Genomic DNA, 24,533 nt, shown 5'->3' on the forward strand with positions numbered 1-24,533 from the left:
TTGTAGCCACTGTGTTCATTTCCAATTGTCTTTTGTATCATCAATGGGGATTATTATGCTTTTGCTCGTCATGCATTATCATTATTCGTAAGGTAGTGTGGTACAGGTAGACTAGGTAGTACAGGGTATCTGCGCGAATCATCCTGGAAAGTGTGTCCCTTTCGGACCGCCAATTTTCTTCTTCTCTCCTCTTCTCTTTTCCCTCCTTGTGCTGTCATGCCCTCTCCCCTCATTCGATCACACGATTAAACAGACATGATCAACCCCAGCCCGCAGCCCTCCTGTCCCAACGAGGCCTTGAACTCGCTCGCGCGCCGCCAGTGCTCGCGATCGATGCGCTCCTCCTCCTTGCGCATCTTGAAGTCGAGCAGGCCGTCGTCGCCCTTGCGCTGGCGCACCATCTCGGCCTCGACCTTCTTAAAGGCGTGCCAGTCGTCCAGCTGGGAGGGGAGGGGCACCTGCTGCACCTCGTCGAGGCTCTTTTGGCCGTCGACGCGTTCGAGGAGGAGCTCGAGGCGGTATTTATCCGTGGCGGGGTCGAGCTTGTTGCCGTACTGGCGGATTGTGTACAGGCCGTCGTAGCGGACGCCGGCTTGGGGCGCGAGCGTGCTCTTGAGGCGGTAGCCCCGGAGGATGCGGATCTGGGTACCGACTTGGGTGAGGAGGGAGACGTGCATGTCGGAGAGCCGGCCCTCGCGGATGTAGCGGTAGAGGTTGCCGCGGATGTGCTCCTCGCGTCCGGTGAGGAGGGGCAGGGCGGTGACGCCGTATTTGCCCTTTGTGGGTTTCTCGACGGCGGTGCCGATGACGCCGTCGCGGTGTGCGCAAGCGAGGTTCAGCCACCAGCTTTGGGATGTTAGCAAATACTCTCATAAGTAAGTAGTGGAAGTAACTTACTGTCCCGGCTCGAACTGCTGGTTTCCCTCCAGTTCCGAGATGGGGTCGCGGCAGGTGTTGCTGACGGCCCACGACTCGAGGGGGTCCATGCCGGACGCAGTGAAGTGAATGTCGCGCATCTCGCCGCCGATGGACAGGCTGCGCTGGCGGACCTGGTCGAGGGAGAAGTACTGATCGCGGAAGCGAGCCCGCCACATCTTTTGCAGGCTCTCGCTCAGGGCCATGTCGGCGCGGAAGCGGAGCGGAAGCGGGAGGGGGCGGTGGGCCGGATCGAGGACGTCGCCGAGGAGCTTGTCTAGGCGGGCGTACTGGAGTGTCTCAAAGTCGAGGGACTGGGTGTGGTTCAGCTCGTCCTTGAGGGCCCTTTCCAGGAGGCTCTGGATCCTGTCCGCGTGGGGACCGAGGCTCTTTGAGTGGCGAAGAGAAGTCCGTACTGAGTCGCAGAGCTCGAGGAGTTGTTCCTTCGTGGGCAACGGCTCTGTGGCGGGAGGAGATTGGATATCACCTGGAATTGGTGTTAGATTACTGTTGGAACATCGCTGTGATTGCTGGACGATGCTGACCTGCTCCGGGGTATCTCATAAAATATGTCTCTGTTGTTCCGTCCATCTGGAATGGCGAACGGCAAGGCCTAGTCATGATTTGGGTGGGCGACATGATGGTTGAGATTGAGAGAACTAGTCTTTCAAGTGAGAGAAGTCGCTATGTGGTCTTTTGTAGGAGTGGGAAGTGGCATCTACACGTTGCAGGATCGCTGAATTGTTTCGCTAATGTCTCCGGGACTAGCGGTTAGGCTTCGTTTTGCGGTGCTTGGTGTTGTTCGCTTGAGTGTATCTTGCAGATGGAACGTACCAGACGGAGGGAAACGAAGAGCGACTTATATGAAGACGAGGAGATGAGGACGATAGCTTGAAGAGAAGCGTGGTATCCGAGCTAGCCAAGGTGTGCACCCCTGGACCAGCGGGACCCAGGGGTGTAAGGCACGAGTTCTCCCGTGAGACACAATGTGCAGAAAGGGGGAAGGTTCTGGTCCCGTTGAAACCACTCGACCGGGAAGACTCAAGGTTCCGAGGAGGAGGGACGATGAGTTCATCGCGCCTCTCAGGTGGTGGCGTGCGCTACCGAGAGTTTGGTTTGGGTCGGCAATCGGAGGTGGTGGACTTTTGGCACTCCAACCGAGAGCGAGCTGGGCTTCATAGGCTTCCTCTGGGTAGGAATAGCCTGACCACAAGGTAGGTAGACAGGCTAGCTGCTAGGGGCCGCCAAGCCGGGCGATCGGTGGCAGAGGAATCTGTCAGCTCAAGCTGTTTGGAAAAGACGAGCCAGTCTGACGGAGAGGGGGTTTAGCATGATGCGGAAGGCATCCCGGAGGCTGAAGACGTTCCAGACTTGGGGCAGTGGTGAACGACGGCCGAATCCCAAAGTAGACAGAGGTAAAGTGGACGCAGAGTGGACGGCAGGAGAGGGTTGTGGCACACAATTGTGGCATCGGGCGCCTCGGGCAAGAGTGCTGTCCTGTCCGCCTACCATTGACATCTCGACGTGGGCGTAAAATTTCTTCAGTGATTATACCAAGTCCGGCGATGCTTCGAGACAATCTGTAACATATCGAATCCTTCGACCCGTCTGAATGGCATAGTGCCGACAGAACCAAGCTGTCGGCGTCTCGTTGAGCCATGTGGCATCCGTCCGGAATTGTCGTAGCCGCTTCCGGCCGGCGTTTTTCTCGGCAGCGGTTAACCTCTTCCGGCGCTCAGTCGGAGCATGCCTGCTCCCCGACGTCCTAGCGTCCACCAGATTCCTTTGACAACCCGGGTCCAAGGTTCAGGGAGTCCGCAATCTGACTTTATGCCGCTCTTCCCAGCTTCGTCGGTGGTGCAACGTTTCTGGTCGAGGCCTGAAAATTCGCTGCAAATTCGCTGCAAAGCACTCCATCAGTGGCGGTCACCACATTTAGGTTCGCCAGCCTCAGGGTTAGACACTCACTCAATCGGTCTCGTCGAACCCATCCAGGGACTTGGGACTGTGGTGTGCCCTTATTCATGTCGGCCAAACGCACTGTTGGTCCAACGGCCGTCATCCGCCGCCATTTCTTGGCAGGCGGGAGTGTCAGCGTCAATCTGTCTCAACTTGAGACGTGGCGCTGAAGAGAAGTTCTGAAACCAAGTTCTTGAACTGCTGGGACGCTGCTTCAGCTGCTTCAAAGCCAGCGGGTCACACACTTTGCGGCAGGAGTCCCACTGTGGCCCCAAAAGACGACTATGACTGCATCTAGGATGTCATCGTCAGGTCCATGAGAGAGAGAGGGCGACGTAGGTGGACTAAAGTTCGACATCAACGGGCGCAGAATACGAGAAGCAGCTGAACGCCTTCTTGGATGGGCTGGTGAAGAGGCGCTCCATCAACACTTGGGCGGTCCCAAGAGTGCCCATGGCTCTCATTAAAGCCATATAGAGCGGCGGAATGGTTGAGGGCCTCAAGGCTAGCCACATGGGGCTGTTCTCTGGCTATAAGCGCTCAAAGCTCAGCGAGAACAGCTTCTGAGTAGAAGCTGTTTCGTCGTCTGGCCCTGCCCAAAATATCGACAGATTTAGGCGAAGGCGGGACGGCCTGTGGGTGGCTTGTTCTTCGCTTCAGTTGAAATTCGGTTCTCCAAGACAATTCGAGTTAGCCATCCGAGGTCCGTACAGTCCTTCCTAAGCGAACAGCTCGGACAATGCACATTGGATGCTTTCGGTTGGATCTTGAAGGTTGAACTCGTGGGAGGAAACAAAGGCTAGGGCATTCAGCAAACAAACGCCACAACCAAGATTCATGTGGATTTTGTCGAGCAGTCCAAGTCGAAATTTGCTCTCTATGGTTTGACAGAGGCATTCGAAGACGGGAATGTACTTGTGCTCTTTGAGCGACCTCTCCTGCTTGCTCATTTCGCTTCTATCAAGCCCTGGTCGTGGACATGAGATATGTAAGGTATGATGCCGGGGTGGGTGTGCTTCTGTGCCCTATGACAGACTACGAGCAATTGTTGCGTGGGGAGAGATAATCTAGGCAGATGTGCAACGGATGGAGAGCGACAGACCATCAAGCAATGTGCGAGATGGTAGATTAGAGATTGGGTATTCCGTCCTTGTCGAATCCTTGCAGAACGGTTGAGAATGCCATGTGGTGTCAAAATCCGAATGGCCGCCAAGCAACGGCGGGCAAAGATTGACATTTGTGTGTACGGACGTAACTCGAGCAAGCCACGCACGATACCTGCTAGCTAACCGATTGTCGTCCCCATAGCCAATTCAACCCAGGAACCTGGAAAATGGTTGAATGGGATATCCTTGATGACAGAACCAGGTTAGAAACGGATTTGCGTATCCAGAAAGCCGGTAGCAAGTTTCCTCTTCATAATGTGGTTGGCTGAAAAGCGAGGACAGTCGGACATCTCGAAGAAAGATCACTGCGGGCGCACTATCTCTTTGGCTGCCGTTACTAGGTGGTGATTTTTTGGCTATTGCTTCTATGTCGCTTGCCATTTCGGTTCTCAAGGTGGCATTTTTCGTTCCATTTCTTCTCGAAAGAAGTTTGAGGCTGAATGGCACACATACTGCAAGCGAAAACGGCGAGAAGGGAACCGAATGGAGGAGAAATGACATGGAGAGTGAAAGGTGACGATGGTTCTGTGGTTGGAGTTGAGAAGAATGGAAGTTGGAGTACGGGCGTAAAAGCGCGTCCCCACTTTCCCCGACGTCCACCCAGTGCCACATTCTCCACGCGACATGACGGAGAACCTTGGCAGTAGCCTCCGGACCACATGCAAAACTCCAACTTGCCACTCCCCATCCAACAACAGAATACCATACACGTCACGAAAATCCAGCACCAATTCCGCCGAAAATGGACAGCAACAAAGACCTGCTCGCCAAAGCAAAGGAGTACTCGTCCAACAACGTGGACCTGTACGACCTGCTGCAGATCGACAGCACCGTCACCGAGGAAAAGGACGTCCGCCGCGCGTGGCGCAAACAGTCGCTCAACTACCACCCGGACAAGCTCAAGGACGCCTTTGACCCCGAGAAATGGGAGCTCATAGAGACGGCGCGCGACATTCTGCTCGACGCCGCCGCCCGCGCCGCATACGACAACGCCCGCAAGGCTGTGCTCCTGCGCAAGGCCGAGCGCGACCGCGTCCAGGGCCAGCGCAAGCGTCTCATTGACGAGCTCGAGGCCGCGGAGCAGGAGGGTAAGAGACAGAAGCTCGCGGAGCAGGAAAAGGCCCGCGAGCTGGAGCGGGAGAGGGCGCGGCTCGCTGAAGAGGGACGCCGGCGCATGGCGGAGGAGTCGGAGAGGTTCAAGCGGGAGAACCTGGAGCGGCTGGAGAGGGAGAGGGAGCCTGATGAATACGACGAGAAGCTGGCCGAGTTGCAACAACGGCTGGACGATAAGAGGCGACTCAAGGCCGAGAAGAAGGCAAGGAAGAAGGGCGGCGCGGTCGGTGACGCTGCTGCCGATGCAACCACGCCTGCGTCAGCGAACACACCAGAACCAGCACCGAAGCCGGCCCCGGCAGCACCCCCTAAATGGGAGGATCTCAAGGCACGCATGATTGCGGCTCAGAGGCTCAAAGAAGCGAAAAAGGCTGCCGAGGCAGGGCAGGCGACCGAGGAAGAGGTCAAGCAAAAATACGAGACAGTTCGGGCTCTCGACCCGAGGAATAAAATCTAGACGGACTCAGGATGGACATGGTTTCGTTGTTGGAGAAGATGATGGTGGACTGAGGCCGCGACGATTTACCTACGCGATTATACCCCTTTTTTTTCCTACTATTTTACAATACGAGCGGCACTGACTTTTCAGTTAACCAGATGCCTCGTTCAACCCGTTCCTCAACCACTCGGGCACGAATGCCTTGATCTTCACTGCGTTGTTCTGCTCACCGTCCCCCTCGCCTTCGCCCCATTTCAGCAAGAACTCGTTGGCGGGGTCAAAGGTGGAAGCGGCCGTCTCGCCAGGTAAGACGACGTCCGTCATGATCTCCAGACGGCACAGACCCAAGCCAACGTTCCCAATGCCCTTGAGCCACTTGCCCGCGCTCCGCCCCTTCTTGCCAGACCTCCCGATGCTCGTCTCCCGCGGAATGGATTCCGCGGGCAGACCACCCTCGGGGCCGTGATTCGCCGTGTCTTCTTCTGCCGCGCCTGGTCGGTACTGCAGCGTCTGGGGCGCCGCCCTGTCCACGTCGTAAATCATGCACGGCAGGATCCGCTTGCGCACCACGCCGCGGTGCTTCGTCCGGATGGTGAGCTCTTGCCCGACGTAGCATCCCTTGTGATAGTCGATCCCGTTCATGTAATCCATATTCGTCTCCTGCGGCAGCGCGTGCTCCCTGATAACCTCGTCCTGGCCCTCGGCGACGCCCTGCAGGTATCGCCTGATGGTATAGCTGTCCTCCGTCGTGACGTCCAGATCCAGCGCCAGCCCCGACGACGACGCGGCCGCGTCCCCGCCTTGCACGACGCGGTATCCCAACCCAGGCGTCCGCGGGTCCTTGGTCATCGTATCCAGCAGCGCGGTGTCCGTCGTAATCGGCCTCTCGCTGTTGTCGTTCCAGGCATGCCACACCGTCGCCTCGTCCGCCGCAAGTAGCCGCACGGTAAGCTTGGCGCGCAGCTTATACCGCTTGATATGCTTCGCCAGTCTCTCCGCCTCGTTGGCGTCGACTTCGATGAGGAACCGCGTGCCAGCCTGCTCCGACTCCGCCGCCGCGCTGCCGCCTAGGCCTGCAATGTCTGGGTATATGAATACATCGTGCAGGACGCGGCCCGTGGCGTTGAGGAAGGCGGCGTAGAAGCCCGTCTTTCGCGCGCGGGCGGCCTCGGAGGCGATGTTGCCCGTGATGACGCCCTGGAGGAATTTGGCGGCGTCGGCGCCGGCTACGGAGATGAGGCGGCGCGAGGGGAGGGCGGCGTAGCCGGCGGAGGGGGGCGCGGAGGGGAGAGTTGTTGGGTTGGTGCTCGAGTATTGTCGGCGCTGCTGCTGTTGTTGTTGGCGACAGGTGCGGCAGATGAAGGTTGTGGCGGATAGCTGCTTGCGCGCTGCTGTGAGCGTCGCGTTGCGGGTTACGGTGTTCATCATTGCTGCAGGTCGGGTGCCCTTTCGAGCTAGAGATTCGTCGACACAAGTAAAATAACTAAAAAAAGAAAAAAAGAAAAAGGAAGAGCGCAGGATATGTTTGACTCAATCGGCGACCGAGCTAGCTGTACGGGATTCGAACACGCCCGTGATGGGGTCTGTTGCTACTAATCGCTACGGCTACCAGGATGTGGAAGGGAAAATTGTTTGGTTTGTCATGACGTCCTAGCTCCGGGACGCACGGGACTCTCGGCCCGGGGTTAGGCCCATGGTACTGGACAATTGTGACAATGCCTAATGCCAGGGACGGAGGGTCGGACGGCGTTGCTCCGAGTTTTTGGCCCCACTGACGGAAGGGACACCTGGATGCCCTGAGGTGCTATCCGTACCGTTTGTGGAGACTCGAGAGATTCGTCTCACTTTCAACCTGAACGGAAGGGTCCCCCTCTGTGTGGCCTGTGCTTTCCAAAGCTAAAGTGCTGCCTGGAGGGCTGGAAATCGTCAAGCTTCTCTTGCAACATCCAACCTCGGACAATGACTGTTCAACGTTTGCTATCTGAGTAGATTCCCACAGTCCTGGGGACAATGTACGAATATCCAGGTGGGACTGTTAGAAGAGGACTGACGACGCGCAACTGCAGGTCATGTCGACGGATGCCGGCAATGGCTTTCCTCGTTGCCTGGACGCACCAACTCGATGTGGCATACGATTCGAGAGAGCGCCCTTAGATAGAGAGCAATCAGTTCCAACGTTTATATCCGGACTCACTCGGCAATAGCGTCAATAGTCTGGCGATGCGATTATTCTTTGGCCACTACGTTACGCATATGAGGTCCATCTAATCACATCTCGTCGAGACCAAGTGGCTCCGTGGATTTGTCGATTTCACGACTCTCTAGGTGGTCTCGCGCCACCACACCTACGGTCTGGAACGTTGTCTTCCCTCGTCATGTCTCAGCATCACCACTGCCGTCCACCCGATTTCCATGACGCAGATGTCGAACAGTAGCACTACTTCACGGCAGTGAGGTACGGGCGCAGCAACGCAGCGGGAGAGGCGTGCCATTCCTCCTGGCGAGGCTGAAGGCACCACAGGCAGCTGGGATGCGGGATTGTGGCCCAGTGGGCTCCCAAATTTCCCTGGAATAACGAACCCCGGCAGACACCCGCCAATGACAGCCACGTTGCCAGCGGCCCCAAGTAAGCGCTAATGCTCGGCGCCGCCCCGTGGCAGTGAGGGTGTCAAGCATCAGTGTGCCAGTGTCGCACCTATTCGCACCAAATCAGCCAATTTTTCCCGTGCCGAAGCAAGGTAGTTGAAACCCCCATAAATCGGTGTACGGAGCACGGGGATCAGCAACCTGGAGGGGGGCCAACTGGGGTTCACCACTCAAGAGAGTCGAGGTTGACTGGAGGATCAGGGGTATGGAAGGGCATTTGCTGTTCTGTTGGTGGGCTCAATCCCGTCACCTCGAGCGGATCCCCGAATCCTACGGATATCAGGTGTCTGACCCAATGCTACCCTCCCTCGTCTACGAGAAAAGCATGAAGACATTGGGGGGGGGGGGACATGTTCTTCTCGCGCTCCTTCCCGCTCGCGCCACACTTTCATCTCAATTCATCTCACTCTCGATTTTGTCTGGTGATCGTCACTTGGGGGATGAGTTGATCTTCGCGTCTGAAGGATTTTCTCTCGTTTCGTGGTACGGGTAATACTCACTCACTAGCGGCGGCGACCTTCATTACACGCCATAGTCTGCGCGCGCATCGACCAGTTGAGAGGCGGCGAGTCGATCGCGGGACAGCACCGGGGATCATCCCGACATTCACAGCAACTCTTCGACCGTAGCCATCATGGTGTCGCAATCATGGCTGGCGACCTTTCTCGCCGTCGGGCAGCTTTCTTCCATCTGTAGCGCGCAAGTGGACGTCCCCTCAGTCGACAACTTTCGCAGAAGAGTCTTTGCTCGAGGTAAGCCGTCGGGCCCATGTCTCTCACAAGACAACAACAGGGCATCACTAAATCATTGCGCAGCGTCGGTCATTGGCGATTGGGTCTACTACGACGGAGGTGAAGTATCACAGGTGTTTGGCGGACTGAGTCCTCAATCACAATTCCGCCCCTCCAACCCGACAAACACCACCCTCTCAATCGACCTCACCAAATCATGGACGCCAGAAGACGTGGAAATCAAGGAAACCTCCAAATCCGCCCCAAAGATGATGAGGCAGGCCATCTTCACCGACAACACGTCAGACTCCTTCTACATCTGGGGCGGCTTCACCTCCTACGGCGCCAAAGTCCCAAACGCGAAGCTCTGGCACTTCACGCCCGACGGCAGCGGCAGCGGCCAATGGGGCACCGTCCTCCCGCACGGCAACACCGCCTTCACGGCCCTCACCCGCTCCCAGGGCGGCACCTTTGTCAGCACAAAGGACTCCGGGTTCTACTTTGGAGGCTTCTCCGATGCCAGGTCCGATCTGGACCCCAACGGCCCCGTGCCGGGCTTTTTGCAGTTCAACTTCACGGCGACGGACACGGCGTGGACGAATAACTCGGACAGCGTGCCGTACTCCGACTACGGCACCTTGGTGGGCGCCACGGCGCACTACGCGCCGTTCGGGCCAAACGGTCTGATTATGATCTTGGGCGGAGGATCGCACGTCATCGGGACGGGCCAGAGCTTGGATAACGTCGGCTATCTCAGCTTCAGCACGATTTACTTCATGGACCCCGTCACCAAGACGTGGTATACCCAGCAGACGAGCGGCAACGCCCCCGGTCCGCGCATGTGGCACTGCACCGTCGGAGTCCAGGGCCCCAACAACACATACGAGATGTAGGTCTCTTTGACTCAAACTCTTCCAGGAAAAAGAGTCGCTTCTTGGGAAAGATGCTAACCCATGTACCAAGCTTCATGCACGGCGGCAGCAATATCGCCAACAAAGAAACCTTTGACGAGGTCTACATCCTCTCCCTCCCCGGCTTCGTCTGGCAAAAGGCAAACTACACGTCCTCGGCCCCGCGCGACACCCACTCGTGCGTCGTCGCCGGCCAGCGCCAGATGATCACCTTCGGCGGCGTCAACAGGATGACCAACAACGCCAACTCGACGCTCTTCTTCAACGAGGAGGATTCCTTCCGCCAGGGCGTCGGCGTCTTCGACCTCACGGCGCTGGCGTGGAAGGACGGCTACGAGCCCACGGCCGCCGCGTACGATTCTCCCGACGTCGTCAAGGCTTGGTACAATGAGGGGTGAGTTTTTTCCAACTCAACGGGGGTTTTTTTTTGGTTTTTTTTATTTTAAATAGGATTTGATGGTAGGATGTAAGTTCCCCGCTGACTTTTGTTCGCAGTAACCTCGCAAGCGTCCCGTACGGCACGGGCGTCGAGGCGCTCATCAACTACGGCCAATCCGGATCGGGCTCGAGCTCAGGTTCAGGTTCAGGCTCAGGCTCAGGCTCAGGCTCAGCCGACTCCAACTCCAGCTCGAAATCCTCCAACACAGGCGCCATCGCCGGCGGCGTGGTAGGCGGCGTAGCGGGCGTCGCTCTCATCGGCCTAGCCGCATTCTGCCTCATGAGACGGCGGAAGCACAAGAAAGTCCCGACGACGGAGGAATCCGGCCCCAACGCCGTCGAAGCCCCGGGCTCGGCAGCCTACTATAACAACAACAACCACAACCACAACAGTGGCATGCAACAGCAACATGAGCAGACGGCTTACTCATCTGGTCCCGCCCCGTCAATGACGACGGCCCCGTCAGAGCTCCAGGGGGAGTACAGGGACCACTCGCCATTCTCGGCCAGTGACGTGCCGCCCAAGATGATGCAGCCTCCCGAGATGGAAGCAGGGGAGCCGCGGCACTTTTACGCGGCGGAGCTGGACGGGACGGAGGCGCGGAAGTGAAGTAGCCTCGAGGTTGGTTAACGACCATGTGGGGGAAAATTCCAAACGGGACGATATAATTGATGAATGAGATGTGGAGATATCCAAGATCGGTGTAATGTCTATAGGAAAATATAGACTGTATAGTATACACTGTCGATAATGCCCTGCCAGAGAGGAGTTACATGACGAGATTTGTGCTTCGTGAAATTCCTGCGGCCCTTTATACAGGTTCTCAACTATGAGTGCCTTTCGTGGTCGGGCGACTTAACGATTGTGTTGGGAGCGTCTAGTGCCACCACAGAAGTGCAGTCGTCACCGAACATGTGTTTGATTCATACAGTATATACCCCATAGGGTTGGAACCCGAGTACCAGGACGTGAGAGTAGACATGTCGTATTGATATCTAAGAAGCCTTACTTTGCCGTAGCCTTGGTGAAGCAGGGGGCATAAAACTATGGACAAGAAGAAAGAACCATCGCGCCTACGCAGCGCGGTCCTAGTCCGTTGCGAAACGGTCAGTGAATCTAAATGTTGCCAAACCCTCCTTGAAGCTGTTCACGACGGTGTTAACATCGGCGGCCGAATACACGCCCTCGCCAGCCTTGACGCCAAGCGTTGCCGACTTGGTGAGAGCCGAACTAATACTGCCCACCGGCTTCCCCCATCTGTACGAGTCGACGACAAGCTGCGCAGGTCTACCGGCTGGGTACAACGGAGATGGCTTGATGATGCCATTGAAGAGGCCGTCGGCGCCGCGGGCTACAATGAGACCGTCGAACGACGTGGCATCAGCTTGTGCGTAGGTCATGTCGACGCCGTCAGTCAGCTTCTCAGCAATGACAGTCACCAAGACACCATCAGTGGCGAATGCATCCTTCAACTCCTTGCCTTGGCTTACGGAGCCGTTAGCTGATAGGCTTGCAAGGACGCCGACCTTGAGAGTCGCGATCGAGGGTAGCTTGTTTCCAAAGATGGAGAGCCCCTGAGTAGTCTTGTTGTGGTAGTACTGCGCATCTGGCTGCAGGTGATCCATGCCTAGCGCATCGGCAACACGGTTCGCAATGTCGTTGCTGACCTTGTTCAGCTGAGTGAGAACGTTCTGCTTGACCTCAGTGGATTCGAGGTGACTGGTTTCAAAGCGAATTGCGTTGATGAGGAACTGCTGCTCGATGGGAGTCAGGGAGTTGTAGAAGAGGCGCGGCTGAGACCAATGATCCGAGAAGCTGTCGGAGATTTCGCGGACGAGGTGGCCATTGTTGGTGCGGCCAGGTGCGGTGAAGAACCCGTTGCCTTGAGTTTGGTTGGCTTGCTTAGGGAACCCCTTGTTGAGGGTATTCGGGGTGTCTGTTACTTCAATTAGCCAGGGAGTCAACAAAAATGAAGAAATGACTCACAGGAGTTACGGTTGCGGTGGATGAAGTTCTGGCCAGCGCCATCACGGTTGTTGTTGTGAATTGGGCCGATTGGACGATTGATCGGCAACTGTTCAAAGTTGGGCCCGCCGTGGCGGTTGATCTGAGTATCAAGGTACGAAAAGATGCGGCCCTGCAGAAGAGGGTCTTCGGTGAAGTCGATACCTCTGACAATATGCCCGGGTTGGAACTGGAACGAGTTAGCTGTGCTCCAACACTTTGACATAATAACGCACCATGATCTGTTCTGTCTCGGCAAAGTAGTTCACTGGGTTTGCATCCAGCTTCATCTTGCCGAGCTTTTGAAGGGGCGCAATCTCCTCGGGGATGATCTTTGTTGGATCCAATAGGTCAAACCCAAACTTGAGAGTATTCTCCTCGTCGAGAACCTGAACGCAGAGCTCCCATTCAGGTCCGTTTCCAGACTCAATCGCATCCCAGAGGTCCTGGCGGTGGTAGTCGGCATTCTTGCCCGAAACGATCTGGGCTTCCTCCCAAACCAAGCTGGCCTTGCCCTGTTTCGTCTTCCAATGCCACTTGATAAGTTTCGACTTGCCGTCGTCTGTTACCGCGCGGAAAGTGTGTACACCGAAGCCATCCTAGTAGCGTTAGTCAAAATTGGCGGCTACAAAGCTGTATCTCTACTCACCATGTGTCGGTAACTTCTCGGGATACCGTAGCCAGCCATAGCCCAGAACAAGGTGTGAAGAGTCGTGGTCTGAGAGCTGAAGAAGTCCCATGCGGAATCATGAGCTGTCGCAGCTTGCGGGATCTCATTGTCCCCGCGAGGTTTTCTGCGAGGGTCACGACGTTAGTATTTGAGACGACAGCGCATGTGGGAAAAGGCTACAGCAAGTCTTACACTGCATGAATCAAGTCTGGGAACTACAAAAAGTTAGCTCATGGTGTTCGTAGTAGCTAGCATTGGAGATTCTTGAACTCCATACTGGAGCTCGCTCGGAAGGGTATAATTGACTTACCTGAATCGCGTCCTGGATGAAGAACACCGGGATGTTGTTTCCCACAATATCAAAGTTGCCCTCGTCAGTAAAGAATCGAGTGGCGAAGCCGTGAACATCTCTGGCAGTGTCCGCACTTCCTCTTGATCCAGCAACGGTAGAGAACCGCACAAACGTCGACGTTTGCTTTCCCGCTGCACCCAGAAAGGAAGCGGCCGTGAGGTTGCTATAGTCCCCATAGCTCGTAAAGGTTCCGTAGGCACCGGCGCCGCGGGCGTGAACAGCTCGTTCAGGTACCTGTAAGATAGAACCGTCAGCCAGGAGAGTCCAATGGAAAGGACACAAATAGGACTCACCCTCTCATGGTCGAAGTGTGTAATCTTTTGGCGAAAAATGAAGTCCTCCAACAGAGTCGAGCCACGGACGCCAGCCTTCAAGCTGACTTGGTCCTCGATTGGGCCACCGACGTCGGATGTGAGGTATGGATCGCCTGTAGAGTCGTCGACCTCGTAGCCGGAGACATGGCCGCGAGAGCCGTCGTCGGTTCGAGCTTTTATGTTGGAGGGGTCTGCAAAGGGACAGCCGGCAGAAGAGAGCGTAGCCAGGCCGAGACCGGCCAGCAGGAGGGTGGTATGCATGTTGGACTAGCGATCAGAATGATGCCTGTATGCCTACGCGAGTAGTCCACTCAATTGACGATGAACAATTGAGTATGCAGGAGAAGCGTTTCCTGGTCTCGAGGGGTAGAGAAAGGGGATAGCCGTTGGATAAGTCAACAGTACCGAGGGACGGAAGACTACTTAAGAGCTCCAGAGACTTGGGTTGACAGGCGGAGCTTTGTCTGAGCTACCGATACATCCTACAGAACAACAGCAAGGGGGAGGCAGGGAGCTCGATGAAGTCAACAAGAAGTCCCGATCTGGGAGGAGAAAGACCGTCGGCGCACAAACTTCAAGGATTGTTACTGCTCCTGCTAATCCTGGACACGGTGAGGCAACCATGGCAGGAGAGCATCTTTGCCAGGTCGGACCGGGGAAAGTACACTAGTAACGCTTGCCCAGAACAAGTCCACATCCACATCCCGAGGAGGAGGAGAAGGTGAGCACGACGCGCTGCTGCCTCTTCCAAATAGGTGTGCCAGGACGTAGGATGAGGAGTGATAGCATCATAATCATCTCAGGTACTTCTCCACTAAACTACAGAGAGAAGGGCCAGAGTGAAAAGAAGAGGAGGGGCTTGCTACCAGTGCTGTCAGATTAGAAATCCTCTGGTGTGATTCAATGGAGAAGCGCCCACGGCCCCGGGAGCTCTGATGTTGTGTCATGGTAGCTTGCCTTGGCCTGCATTTTTGTCTCACGGCCGAGGCCGACAAAACGTCGACGGCGTACGGGGGTACCACTAGGTAGGGAACATGAGCCAGCCACGCTGCCAGCTAACACAATGAGGAACTCTCTCATCCGCGGACCTCTTCCCTCCTTCAAACGGCTTTTTCCTTCTTCTCATACAATGGGGTCGATCAGTGTTGCTCACTGAAAACACAAGGTAGCCACCGGAGAAAGAGAAAAGGGGATAAAAAGCTTCGATACCGAGCACCGTTTTCTTCGCTTAGGATGCCTGCCGAATTTTTTCCCTTCCTTTCTTTTCTTTCTTTTCCCACGTGCTGACACTTTACGAAACAAGGTTACATCTAGACGACATGGGCTAAGGGGGGGTTCCAAAGAGGGCCAGAGCTTGATGGTGCGCAAACGGCCCATGGGAAACAAATGTGGTTGGCGAGGAACGGCACGGCAGTTGGGGGCGGCGGCGGGCTCCAATTACCACTAGTGAAGCAACCCAGGGCGGGAAAAGTAGATGTGGCTTGCGGAAGATCGAAAGAAAGCCACTTGGGTGGGCGATGGATGCCATCATCCCAAGTCTGCGCAAGCCCGTGCTTCATTAAAGGGTTGGGGGGTTCGTCTCTTCAAGTGGTCTTCTTGGCTCTGTAGCCTTGGTACAATGGAAACGCGAAACCTGCCATGTTGTGGTGGTTCTTGTGCGACGTTGGTATTTCGGGTTCAGGGAGGGAAGTGAGCCACAGGACCTACAAGAGAGTGACAAGAAAGAAGGCTCCACGACGGAAAAAAAAAAAAAAGAGTCACTGTTTGCCAGTCCACATTCATCTCATCTATGACGACAGCTGAGGCGGGCAAGTTCAATTTGAATTGATAAACCGGGGTTTGTTGTTGTTGAGATGAACTACCTACAGTAGGTAGCTCCGGATACCCTTGTCGAAACAAAGTCTTTGCCCTGCGGTCCAGAAAAGAGATCGGTTGTGACGGAAAAGGGCTTTACGTATCCGTGACATTTCTCCCCGATCTTGAGAGAATGAGAGGCGGACGAATGAAATCAAAAGTACTTCCGTCCGGATGAAGTACGAGTCCCCGGCGCTGGGATGGAAGAGGAAAAGAGGCAGTGAGCTGTGCGTGAGGTTGAGGTTGAGGTGTGAGCGAGTGTGAGTGTGAGAGTGAGAGCGTGAGGTTCGAGAATGCCGAGCCATCATCGTCATCGGGCGGGCCCTCGTGTGGGGCCGTGCCTCGCTGATCACCCGGGAAGAAACACCACCACCAGCCTCTCACGCCTCTGTAATACAAATCACCTCAGTCGCCAAGCGAGGTCGGTCGACATGGGGGGCCCCCTTCGCAGACGGGGCGGGTTGCAGCGCAGCCAGCCATGAAAGCTCTCTCGAATGCACCTTTCTGTTTACCTTCCCAGCCAGTAAGGTGAGTTCTGCGAGTTTCAGGGCTTGAGGCTCATTCATCTGGGTCTGATGGACGGTCGCAGGGCGGCTGGTCCAATGTGCACCAGGATCGTACTTTCTTTGCATGAAGGTTACCTGTTTTATTCCTCTGTCCTATAAACAACTTCTCGGGGAGAAACGAGACGAATACCTCCCAGGACCCCTTTTCGCTGCCACAGAAAGACGAGACGATTCGGCACTTGTCGGCGAGGCGGAAGCGAGTGCGGGAAGATCAGACACGGGACGCTCTTCGGGTTACTTTGTGCGACAAAAGGAGACAATCGGTCGTTTCTCAGGGCTCGCGTACGCATACCTCAGTGTCTTGAAATCCGAAAGCCAAAGTTTGTTGTTGATACAGCAGAAGCTCTCCCGGAGCGAATCCCGAGGACCCCCGCCCGCTCTCCGTCATCTGTTCATCATGAGGGAAGGTTTGCCCGTCCAATAATCGGGAAATCGGGACTTTCAGCTTGCATGGCATTTTCATGGCTTGCGAAACTAGATCAGAAAGGGAGTATAAACGAATAGTCTGGACGAAGAGATAAATCCTTGAAACGTGCCCTGTCCGGGTGCAGGGGGAGCCGCTGCAGGCTATCCGGAGGTATGTCCGGCTCGGAGCCAGGGTGTGTTGATGAGCTCCAAAAAAGCACGTAACATGGCACACAACGGTAACACCTTCTGTTAGTGAATTACCTCTCATTTTGCTCAGAGCTTCCTTCTCTGACGACCGACATACAGTAGACGCCCACTGAGGCCTACCAATTACCATGGGATGTGAAATGTCTCGGCACCGTGACGGGCAGCTGGGTTGCCTGTCATACCATTCTGCTTTCCTCACTCGCATGATGCACCGTGGATACGTTCCTCTGACCTTTACTTAACCTCTTCACACTGCATGTATCCACATCGCGTGCGTGTGTGTTCCCTCATGCATCATTATTAATAGCCCTGCGGTGTTATCCTCCCATGCGTGACAGTAGGTAGGTAACGATTTAATCGGCTCGCTGAGGCTTCTTGGCCCTCACTGTGTTCAATAGTGGCGCGAGGCCCTGCAACATTGGGTTTGCTTTTTTCGTGAAAGAGAAACGACATGATCTTCGTAGCGTTGCAGTTAGATGTAGATTCTGCGAAAGCCAGCCCCCAGCCGTTTCCAAAACGAATGGGAAAAGCACTTCGCCAAGCGAGTGACAGGTTGAGTAGGTCAAAATGTACTGCCGTTGAGCAATTGTTGGCGACGATTCCCACAAGGCCGATTCGCTTGTTCGGGAGGAGCCTGCTCCAATTCTCTCTCTACCGAGCCGACGGCCGGTTTCCCGAGGCCTGTGGATGTGGTATCTGTCACTTAGAATGGAATCTGCAAGGTGATTTCAAATCATGGAGAATCGAGGAAGACCCTCCCGTGCCTCCCAAAAATTGTACGGGGATCGAAGTAATCGAGTCATCTGCATTGGTCGAGAAAGTCCAGCAGATCGATCTCACGCCCAGGCCGAGCCGAGCTCGGGAACAGCAAACCATTTGTCTCACATTCTTTTCTTTAGCTTCAACGGTCGCGCCCTCTCCACGCATGGGGGTTCGTAAGGACGCTTCAAGACCAAGTGGAGACACGGTTCTTTTCGGAGTTTTGCCTTTGGCGCAAACAAATTATTGCGGGATATGCCTCTTGTGAAAGAGGTGTAGCTACATGAACTCGCCATGCTTGAGGCATTGTGCAACATCATGACGCCAGGGAGTCCGGCTTCTCAAGCTTTCAGTGCACAGGGTTGAGAAGCCTAGCACAACCACCCATGAGAATTTCTCTGGACGGAAGCACGAAATGGTGTCTACTTGAGGAAACAAGCAGACACGCATAAATCAGCTTTGGGACAGCACTTGCATAGCACACATTGCACACTTGAAATTGACACATGAGAACTGGCTCGTATTGGTGGGGTCTTGGTTGAAGTTCATTGCTTTTGGTGTAAATGAGATCCTAGCTCAATGGCATCCTCTGGTATCGGCCATGGCTAACCCAAGTTGTTCCCCCAAACGCCAAATGTCCCACGCCCCTTTTTGTCCATTCTTCCATCGCCTTTTTGGTGTTCCAACGCTTAGTAGAAGAAGCCGATGACCTTGCCGGCAACGTGCTTGCGACGGGCCTCCTCGTGGTCCATGATACCAGCAGAGGTGGTGAGGATGACGTAGCCGAACTGACGGGCAGGGAGCAGCTTGACAACCCACTTCTCGAGGTCGGAGAGACGGACGTTGTAGCGGGGAGAGATGACACCGCACTTGTTGAGGCGGCCGTTGAGCTGGACAACGATCTTGCCGGAGCGGTGGTCGTCGACCTCCTCAAATGACGAGATGTAACCTGTGTTGTTGCTGTTTAGCGATGGTGTCGCGGTGGTTTAAAGCTTAGACATCAGGAGAAGAAATCCGAAAAAGTTGTAAGACCTCCGCTATCTATCTATCGGCATCTTATAGGGGCTGAGTCGTGGGAATCGAAGACGGTCGCCCTAGTTATCATGCCGAATGTACATCCATCCAAAAAACGTCCTCCGAGGTGAAGAGAAAGAAGAAGTAGAAAGCAAATCGTGTTATGTTGACATACCGTGACGCTGCATGACCTGGAGGAACTTGACGATGACCTTGGAGCTGGGGCGGATGAGCACCTGGCGCTTGCCGGCCTTCTCGGCGTTGTTCATGCTCTTGAGAGCATCGTGGAGAACGGAAGTGCGGACCATCTTGGCGGTTGGTGTATGCGGAGATTCTCAAGTCTCGGGAAATGAGGTATCTGCCAGCGAAGAAAATTGCATGTTAGCCTTCCAATGGGCCTATTGAGCGTGGAGAGTGCCCTCCCAGGCGACAATCGACCAACAGGAGGGTTCTGCCAGCTCGTTGCTGAAGAGGAGAGCGTATCAGATGTCATCGTCGTCGGCGTCGGGCAGCCGCCAGCCAAGGGGCTACCGCATCGTCCGTCGAGGCGAAGATGGAGGTCGAAAAAAAAAAATCGGTATCTCGTAATCGCACGACTCGTCTGATTGCTCTCCTCCGGCATCAAGGAAAAGGCAAGAAGTTCCTGTTGGATCAAGTCGCCATCATGGGCAAACAAGGTGATTGTGCCTTGTTTCTTTTTTTTTTCTTTCTCGACTTACCTCGTGGATTGAACGGTGCCGCTGAAGGGGTGATTGGCAAGTTTGTCGGTGAGAAGATCGTGGTGGAAATTGGGGCGCAGAAAAGTCAAAAGGCTGTGGGAGAATTCCCCACACTGCGACGAAAAAAATTGGTCGCTTGTGGGTGCACGGACCACCCACAATTTCTAACCCTCGAAAGGGCACGGGCGAAGTGACCTTTCCACGAATGATCTTTCAGCGCATTTCCTGCTTGTGCCCTCGCATCACGCCAAAAGTTCACTTTATTCATACACTACCCAAATTACAACACAACATAACTCTTCGAGGATCGAACCGACAGGAACTTGACCAACAACTTTCAAGATGGTGAGTTCGCACCGAGAACCCCTCCCCAAATATGGCTCCCGAACGACCGACGCCTCCCGATTGCCCGCAATGTCTCCAATTGGGATTACCGGGTGCTTGGAAGTTGTCGCGTGCGCGCAGGCCAATTGGGCTCATCCCACTTTGGGGGATGACAACGACGATGTCGACTTGAAGAACCTTGGAGGAACACACATGGCTAACCATTGCCCTTGCGCATCGTACAGTCGGACGTAGAAGAGAACAACGCCCCCGAGGTGGCTGAGGAGGTCGAGGTTTCCGCCGATGCCGGCTCCAAGGGCCAGATGTCCGTTCTTGACGCCCTCAAGGGTGTCCTGAAGCTCGCCCTCATGCACGACGGTCTTGCCCGCGGTCTCCGTGAGGCTTCCAAGGCCCTCGACCGCCGCCAGGCCCACATGTGCGTCCTCAACGAGGCTTGCGAGGAGGAGGCCTACAAGAAGCTTGTCATCGCTCTCTGCTCCGAGCACAAGATCCCCCTGATCAAGGTGCCCGACGGAAAGCAGCTCGGCGAGTGGGCTGGTCTCTGTGAGTACACACCTGCGGCATATGCTGCCACATATTCGCACACCAGCGTCGGCTAATAGAGATAATCACAGGCGTGTTGGACCGTGAGGGCAACGCCCGCAAGGTCGTCAACTGCTCTTGCGTCGTCGTCAAGGACTGGGGTGAAGAGTCCCAGGAGCGCTCCATCCTTCTCAACTACTTCCAGACCGAGCAGTAAATTTGGGTATGACTTCATGATTTGAATTTGGGCGTCACTATGGGGAGAAGGATTTTTAGAGGGGTGGCGGGGAAATCTGGAACCGTCGCTATGAACGATCTTTCGGTTGTACTCTAGCTTCTTCAGCTGGCATCTCGAAACAAAAAAATGGAGGACTCCCTCTGGAGGTCAGGTCAACATGCATCAAATACAAATAAAGAGAAACGGCATTGGGCACTCTTGAACCAAACAAACGTGTGCATTATTGATATTGATGTGAGGCGATTGATGAGAACTGGTATGGTCTGCCTATTTCCTACCCTCGACCTGTGTGTGCGAGTCAGTACAAACATGTTGAGGTCCTGTGCAGTCGAGCCTTACCATGATGATGTGGTATCCAAACTCCGTCTTGGCCTCTCCGTAGACGGGACTCGCCGTTGTACTGGCGCTCAGAGCAAACGCAACGTCCTCAAACTTTGGGTCCAGGCTTCCCTTTGTCTTCCAGCCCAGAGCACCACCTGTGAACCAATCAGCATGGGCACTCGCCCTTTATGAAGCTGCGTATGGATGTCACTCACCTTGTCTCGCCTTGTCCTCGGAGAACTCTCTCGCCACATCATCAAACTTGGTCCCGTCTCTCAACTTAGCCAGAGCCTCCTCCTTCTTGGCATGCTTCTCGCACTGATATTCTTGTCAGCTTGTAAAGTCCCGAAAAAAAAAATCCGTAGCTAGGAAGACGGTGCTCACCAAGATGTGCCGGACGTTGATGGACTGCGCGCCCTTGGCCGCTTTGCCGCCCTTGTCGTCGCTCTCACCCTTGGCACCCTTCTTTCCTCCGGCAGACTTGCCCCCGTCCTTCTTATCGGCCGGCTTCTTGTCGTTCTTGCCCATCTTGAGGTAGCTGCGGGGGTGTCGGGCGTGATGCGGACGATGAAATTTGAACTGGAGGGGTTGATGGTGGGGGAATCAGCTCTGCCGGCAACCCCCACCTTGAAAAGGCTCTGTCAACGGCGGCTGTGACCAGGAGTGCGGGGAAGCCAACTTCACCACCACATATGACCGTTGCGAACTCTCATCCGACAATATATTAACATGACCCCGAGTAAGATCTTTACTGTTTTCCCGGAATTCTCACCTCTTGGTGTTATTCCGTTGAAATAAAATTTTCACTTGTGTCATGATCCTTGTATCAAATGACCAAAATCATGGATTGGCTGACAATCGTCCTTGTCAGACTTTTCTTTTCCAGTTGCTTAGGTGCTAACAGCTTCGTAGCTCTTAGTATTCTCAGGTTCGTAACCAGAGACGATCCCTCAACAATTAAGATCAATTACTTTCGTTGATTATGTTGAAATGGGCTTTTACAAGTTCACACTATGTGCCCTCGATGTAAACTCTCCCATCTCCAGGTACATTCCGGGGAAGATTCTCAGTCTGGACGCATGCATACGTTACGTTACGTTGTATCCAACCGGCCAAATAGCGTCGATTATCGCAAAAGTCGCAAGGATGCGGAAAGCATAGAGACAAGACTCAGTTAGTGCTACTACTTTCACGTGGATTTGGGAGAGACCGGCCCGTGGAAGTCAAAGGACCGCAAACCCATGCCGAGTTAGTTAGACGTTCTCTAGATGTAAGCTTTAAACTTAGCTATCATTATAACAAACTATCGTCAGTAGATCCTAGATATCATCAGGTTCGGACCGAGACTCAAGTGATGGGACCCTCGTGCCCTCCTGCAGTAGAAGGTGAAGGGGTCAAGTGTCTGCACGAGACAACGATATTCTGTTTCTATCGAAATAGATTAAGTAACAACCTTCCAATCTCTCAAGACTTCTATGCGTTCACGGTCTGAAGTAAAGTGGCTACTTACTTGGAGGCGGGCTCCAAGCCACGTACCAAAGCTTTACAGATTCGGTGATATCTTGATCAACAGCTTCAACAACAATCCGAGAAGTCTAGTAAAACGTTAAAAATTCTCTAAGGGTATTATAATACACTATTCTCTCATTGACTCAACCGCTTTGCCAACCAACTCGAGGAAGGCGCCCTCCTCGATCCGAATATCAGCCCAGTGCCACCGGTCTCGTCGGACAAGATCTCTCTTCCTGCCCTTATCATCCTCCTCGTGCCCTACCATTTCGGCGTGGGTGCTAAAGTAATTGTGACCCAACATCTGTGCCACATTCCTGAATCCCTTGTGGAACATGCTCGACGGTTGTATCTCAACGACCGCGGCGCCGTTCTCGCGGAGAAACATGGTGTGCGTCAGTCCTGCGCCGTGGACGCCGACCAGGACATCGGTGGACTGTATTATTCGAAGTTGTTCGGGGAAGGTCATCGCTCCCAAGTCGATTACCTGAAAACTGGCGTCGGGGAACGCGTTCCGAGCTGCGTCTAGTAGGACGTCCTGGTCCAAGAGCTTGCGAGAGCCTCTTCGATCGATGAGAGTGACATTGAGTGGCTTGCCTTGTCGCCGTCCCGTCCCGTATTCGACGCCGAACTGCTGCATCACTCGTCGTATGAAGACTCTCAGCAGCGGAGCGTCCTTGCAGTCTCTATCCTCCCAGTCGTTCTGCCATAGCGGATTGCTCCCTCCGGCGAGTGGAATGATGACGTTCTGAGGCGTCTCGGAGAAGGCCTGAGATTGCGCTGGGTCTTCCAAGATCTTGGTGAGGCGAAGTGACTCACGACCTGCGAACATTCCCCACAGTGAGTATAGAGGCCCTTCTTCTTGGTTGTCCAAGAAGACTACCTGGGTTCGTGGGACGTCCCCGGGGATAGTGAAGAAAGGCTTGTCGAGATTGTCGCCGTCGTGACTGAGCCGCAAGACGTCGAGGGACATAACCATTGACCATATTTCCATGAGAGAGTGCCAGATGTTGGAGTGACCTTCCCTTTTCACGAGGATTGTGAACGGACGGCTGTCGTAGAGGCTTGGCGCTTGGATGGCTGAGGATGGCGATGCTCCGGCTTTGACCCTGACGAAGTTCTGGAATAGGAAGCCGGGACCGGTGTCGTACCAGTAGTTTTTGATATTTGAGAAAGAGATGATGCCATGTGATGATTCGTTGCCAGTAGGTTGTCGCACATCGCAGTCCAGATGAAATTTACCACTTTCGCGATCCAGTACGGCGCCCTGACCGATGCAGAACGAGTCGCGGTTGTCGTTAGACTGCGTATGACTGTGAAAGCATGTCAAGTTTGCGCTTGACTCTGGCGAACAGTACTGAATCCTTTGATCGCGGAGTTCGTTCAGGTATCGAGGGCCGAAGCGTTCGGCGCAGAACTCAGACTCTGGCAGATCCGGCTTGCTCAACGTCGCCAGTTCCGGTAGATAATTCGGGACCTCTTGCTTCGGCGGCCGTGATGTGGAGTGGAATGGGTTGTGGAGAAATGACAACCCGCCGCCAGTTTGTGTAGATTGCGACGACGATACAAAAAGGTAAAGAAGGATCATGACAAGCAGCGCCGCCGCCCCGGCCCGCTTGCTCTTCAGTAAATGACGCGAACGCATGGTCGACAAGAATAATGAGAGCCCATAAGAAGCCTGGCGCCGAAGGTTGTTCGGTTGATACTTGATACTGGGCATTTGAAGTCGGAAGGAGGTCAGAAAGAGACAAAACGTGACGTTAGTCCAGCCGATGGGGAGGAGGAAATGGGTGATAGACCCGTCCACTTCTCGGCAAACAAACGAAGCAGGCAAACCAACAATGCTGGAGGATGGACCTGTTCTTGGCTGCAAGGAAGGCAGCCTGAGCCCCGTCCGGAATAAACACCAACATGCTGCATGCCTGGCCAACAAAGGCTTAGGGGCGGCGGACGACAAGAAAGGTACACTCTACCCGCGCGGCCGACCAACTGTCGGAATACAGTGTATAATTTGTTTTCTCCCCGGCTCATGTGCGTCTACCAGCAGTTTCTCTTATGCACTCAGCCGCTGATAACTTTTTGTTGGATGGTGACGGCACCCGACCCCCCCCCCCCCCCCCCCCCGGTCTCCTGCAGGGGGCCATGAGAATGACCTCCAGATACGGATATGAATTGTGAGGGTTGTTTGCCGTCTACCGAAGGTAAGCTGGCACATGTTTGGCCCCTTTTGGGGGCAAAGAATCGCATCACAACAGGATGGGTGTATGGGTGGTCGTCGGTTCATCCAATGGCGAAAGTGGAGCTCTTCCGTTGTATCACCGGACAGACAAACTAATCGGCCAACCAACCTACCTTACTGTTAACGTGGCGCTTTCCTCAAATCCTTCTCTCTTTTCCGAGTCCGCCTCATCC

General features: G+C 54.7%; 10 protein-coding genes across 10 annotated transcripts; 3 read left to right on the forward strand and 7 right to left on the reverse strand.

Annotated features, from left to right (window-relative positions):
• Positions 1 to 245: 245 nt before the first annotated feature.
• On the reverse strand, positions 246 to 1,536 carry BDP81DRAFT_463324 (PUA-like domain-containing protein; the record flags this gene model as incomplete). The annotated part of the gene is made up of 3 exons (XM_060594008.1): positions 246 to 846; positions 898 to 1,402; positions 1,461 to 1,536. 3 exons carry the CDS (start codon positions 1,534 to 1,536, stop codon positions 246 to 248), a joined length of 1,182 nt encoding a protein of 393 aa, XP_060442224.1.
• A 128-nt stretch (positions 1,537 to 1,664) lies between these two features.
• On the reverse strand, positions 1,665 to 2,093 carry BDP81DRAFT_68841 (uncharacterized protein). The gene has a single exon (XM_060596160.1). It carries the CDS (start codon positions 1,988 to 1,990, stop codon positions 1,775 to 1,777), a length of 216 nt encoding a protein of 71 aa, XP_060442225.1. The 5' UTR covers positions 1,991 to 2,093; the 3' UTR covers positions 1,665 to 1,774.
• Positions 2,094 to 4,446: 2,353 nt separating this feature from the next.
• Positions 4,447 to 5,676, forward strand: BDP81DRAFT_68827 (uncharacterized protein). Its single transcript, XM_060596159.1, has one exon. It carries the CDS (start codon positions 4,783 to 4,785, stop codon positions 5,608 to 5,610), a length of 828 nt encoding a protein of 275 aa, XP_060442226.1. The 5' UTR covers positions 4,447 to 4,782; the 3' UTR covers positions 5,611 to 5,676.
• BDP81DRAFT_68826 (folate-binding protein YgfZ) lies at positions 5,677 to 7,209 on the reverse strand. Its single transcript, XM_060596158.1, has one exon. The coding sequence runs from the start codon at positions 7,018 to 7,020 to the stop codon at positions 5,743 to 5,745; it is 1,278 nt and encodes a 425-aa protein (XP_060442227.1). The 5' UTR covers positions 7,021 to 7,209; the 3' UTR covers positions 5,677 to 5,742.
• A 1,663-nt stretch (positions 7,210 to 8,872) lies between these two features.
• On the forward strand, positions 8,873 to 10,928 carry BDP81DRAFT_326181 (kelch repeat protein; the record flags this gene model as incomplete). Its single annotated transcript, XM_060585041.1, has 4 exons — positions 8,873 to 8,990; positions 9,054 to 9,858; positions 9,933 to 10,274; positions 10,376 to 10,928. The coding sequence occupies 4 exons, from the start codon at positions 8,873 to 8,875 to the stop codon at positions 10,926 to 10,928; spliced, it is 1,818 nt and encodes a 605-aa protein (XP_060442228.1).
• Positions 10,929 to 11,407: 479 nt separating this feature from the next.
• Positions 11,408 to 13,920, reverse strand: BDP81DRAFT_326274 (catalase; the record flags this gene model as incomplete). The annotated part of the gene is made up of 7 exons (XM_060585049.1): positions 11,408 to 12,255; positions 12,306 to 12,513; positions 12,560 to 12,922; positions 12,973 to 13,117; positions 13,186 to 13,208; positions 13,304 to 13,579; positions 13,639 to 13,920. 7 exons carry the CDS (start codon positions 13,918 to 13,920, stop codon positions 11,408 to 11,410), a joined length of 2,145 nt encoding a protein of 714 aa, XP_060442229.1.
• Positions 13,921 to 17,741: 3,821 nt separating this feature from the next.
• Positions 17,742 to 18,864, reverse strand: BDP81DRAFT_434153 (40S ribosomal protein S22). The gene is made up of 2 exons (XM_060590936.1): positions 18,643 to 18,864; positions 17,742 to 18,402 (listed from the first exon to the last, which is right to left on the reverse strand). The coding sequence occupies exons 1-2, from the start codon at positions 18,773 to 18,775 to the stop codon at positions 18,143 to 18,145; spliced, it is 393 nt and encodes a 130-aa protein (XP_060442230.1). The 5' UTR covers positions 18,776 to 18,864; the 3' UTR covers positions 17,742 to 18,142.
• Positions 18,865 to 19,403: 539 nt separating this feature from the next.
• On the forward strand, positions 19,404 to 20,503 carry BDP81DRAFT_434157 (40S ribosomal protein S12). Its single transcript, XM_060590937.1, has 3 exons — positions 19,404 to 19,531; positions 19,756 to 20,074; positions 20,146 to 20,503. The coding sequence occupies exons 1-3, from the start codon at positions 19,529 to 19,531 to the stop codon at positions 20,268 to 20,270; spliced, it is 447 nt and encodes a 148-aa protein (XP_060442231.1). The 5' UTR covers positions 19,404 to 19,528; the 3' UTR covers positions 20,271 to 20,503.
• A 55-nt stretch (positions 20,504 to 20,558) lies between these two features.
• BDP81DRAFT_396991 (uncharacterized protein) lies at positions 20,559 to 21,140 on the reverse strand (the record flags this gene model as incomplete). The annotated part of the gene is made up of 4 exons (XM_060588259.1): positions 20,559 to 20,576; positions 20,631 to 20,767; positions 20,828 to 20,930; positions 20,997 to 21,140. 4 exons carry the CDS (start codon positions 21,138 to 21,140, stop codon positions 20,559 to 20,561), a joined length of 402 nt encoding a protein of 133 aa, XP_060442232.1.
• Positions 21,141 to 22,206: 1,066 nt separating this feature from the next.
• Positions 22,207 to 23,305, reverse strand: BDP81DRAFT_434162 (uncharacterized protein). The gene has a single exon (XM_060590938.1). It carries the CDS (start codon positions 23,113 to 23,115, stop codon positions 22,249 to 22,251), a length of 867 nt encoding a protein of 288 aa, XP_060442233.1. The 5' UTR covers positions 23,116 to 23,305; the 3' UTR covers positions 22,207 to 22,248.
• Between the last annotated feature and the right edge of the window lie 1,228 nt (positions 23,306 to 24,533).

This window comes from Colletotrichum phormii (genome assembly GCF_030913505.1).
Source record: "Colletotrichum phormii strain CBS 102054 chromosome Unknown BDP81scaffold_17, whole genome shotgun sequence".
NCBI lineage: Eukaryota > Fungi > Ascomycota > Sordariomycetes > Glomerellales > Glomerellaceae > Colletotrichum > Colletotrichum phormii.

What these genes read in the sequence shown, in the direction of transcription:
- BDP81DRAFT_68841 (XM_060596160.1), bottom strand. Translation starts at nt 1,990, where the DNA reads ATGAACTCATCGTCCCTCCTCCTCGGAACCTTGAGTCTTCCCGGTCGA.
- BDP81DRAFT_68827 (XM_060596159.1), top strand. Translation starts at nt 4,783, where the DNA reads ATGGACAGCAACAAAGACCTGCTCGCCAAAGCAAAGGAGTACTCGTCC.
- BDP81DRAFT_68826 (XM_060596158.1), bottom strand. Translation starts at nt 7,020, where the DNA reads ATGATGAACACCGTAACCCGCAACGCGACGCTCACAGCAGCGCGCAAG.
- BDP81DRAFT_434153 (XM_060590936.1), bottom strand. Translation starts at nt 18,775, where the DNA reads ATGGTCCGCACTTCCGTTCTCCACGATGCTCTCAAGAGCATGAACAAC. An exon ending in CCAGGTCATGCAGCGTCACG is followed by an intron (nt 18,403 to 18,642) that starts GTATGTCAACAT and finishes GCAACAACACAG; the next exon opens with GTTACATCTCGTCATTTGAG.
- BDP81DRAFT_434157 (XM_060590937.1), top strand. An exon ending in CGGCGAGTGGGCTGGTCTCT is followed by an intron (nt 20,075 to 20,145) that starts GTGAGTACACAC and finishes AGATAATCACAG; the next exon opens with GCGTGTTGGACCGTGAGGGC.
- BDP81DRAFT_434162 (XM_060590938.1), bottom strand. Translation starts at nt 23,115, where the DNA reads ATGGAAATATGGTCAATGGTTATGTCCCTCGACGTCTTGCGGCTCAGT.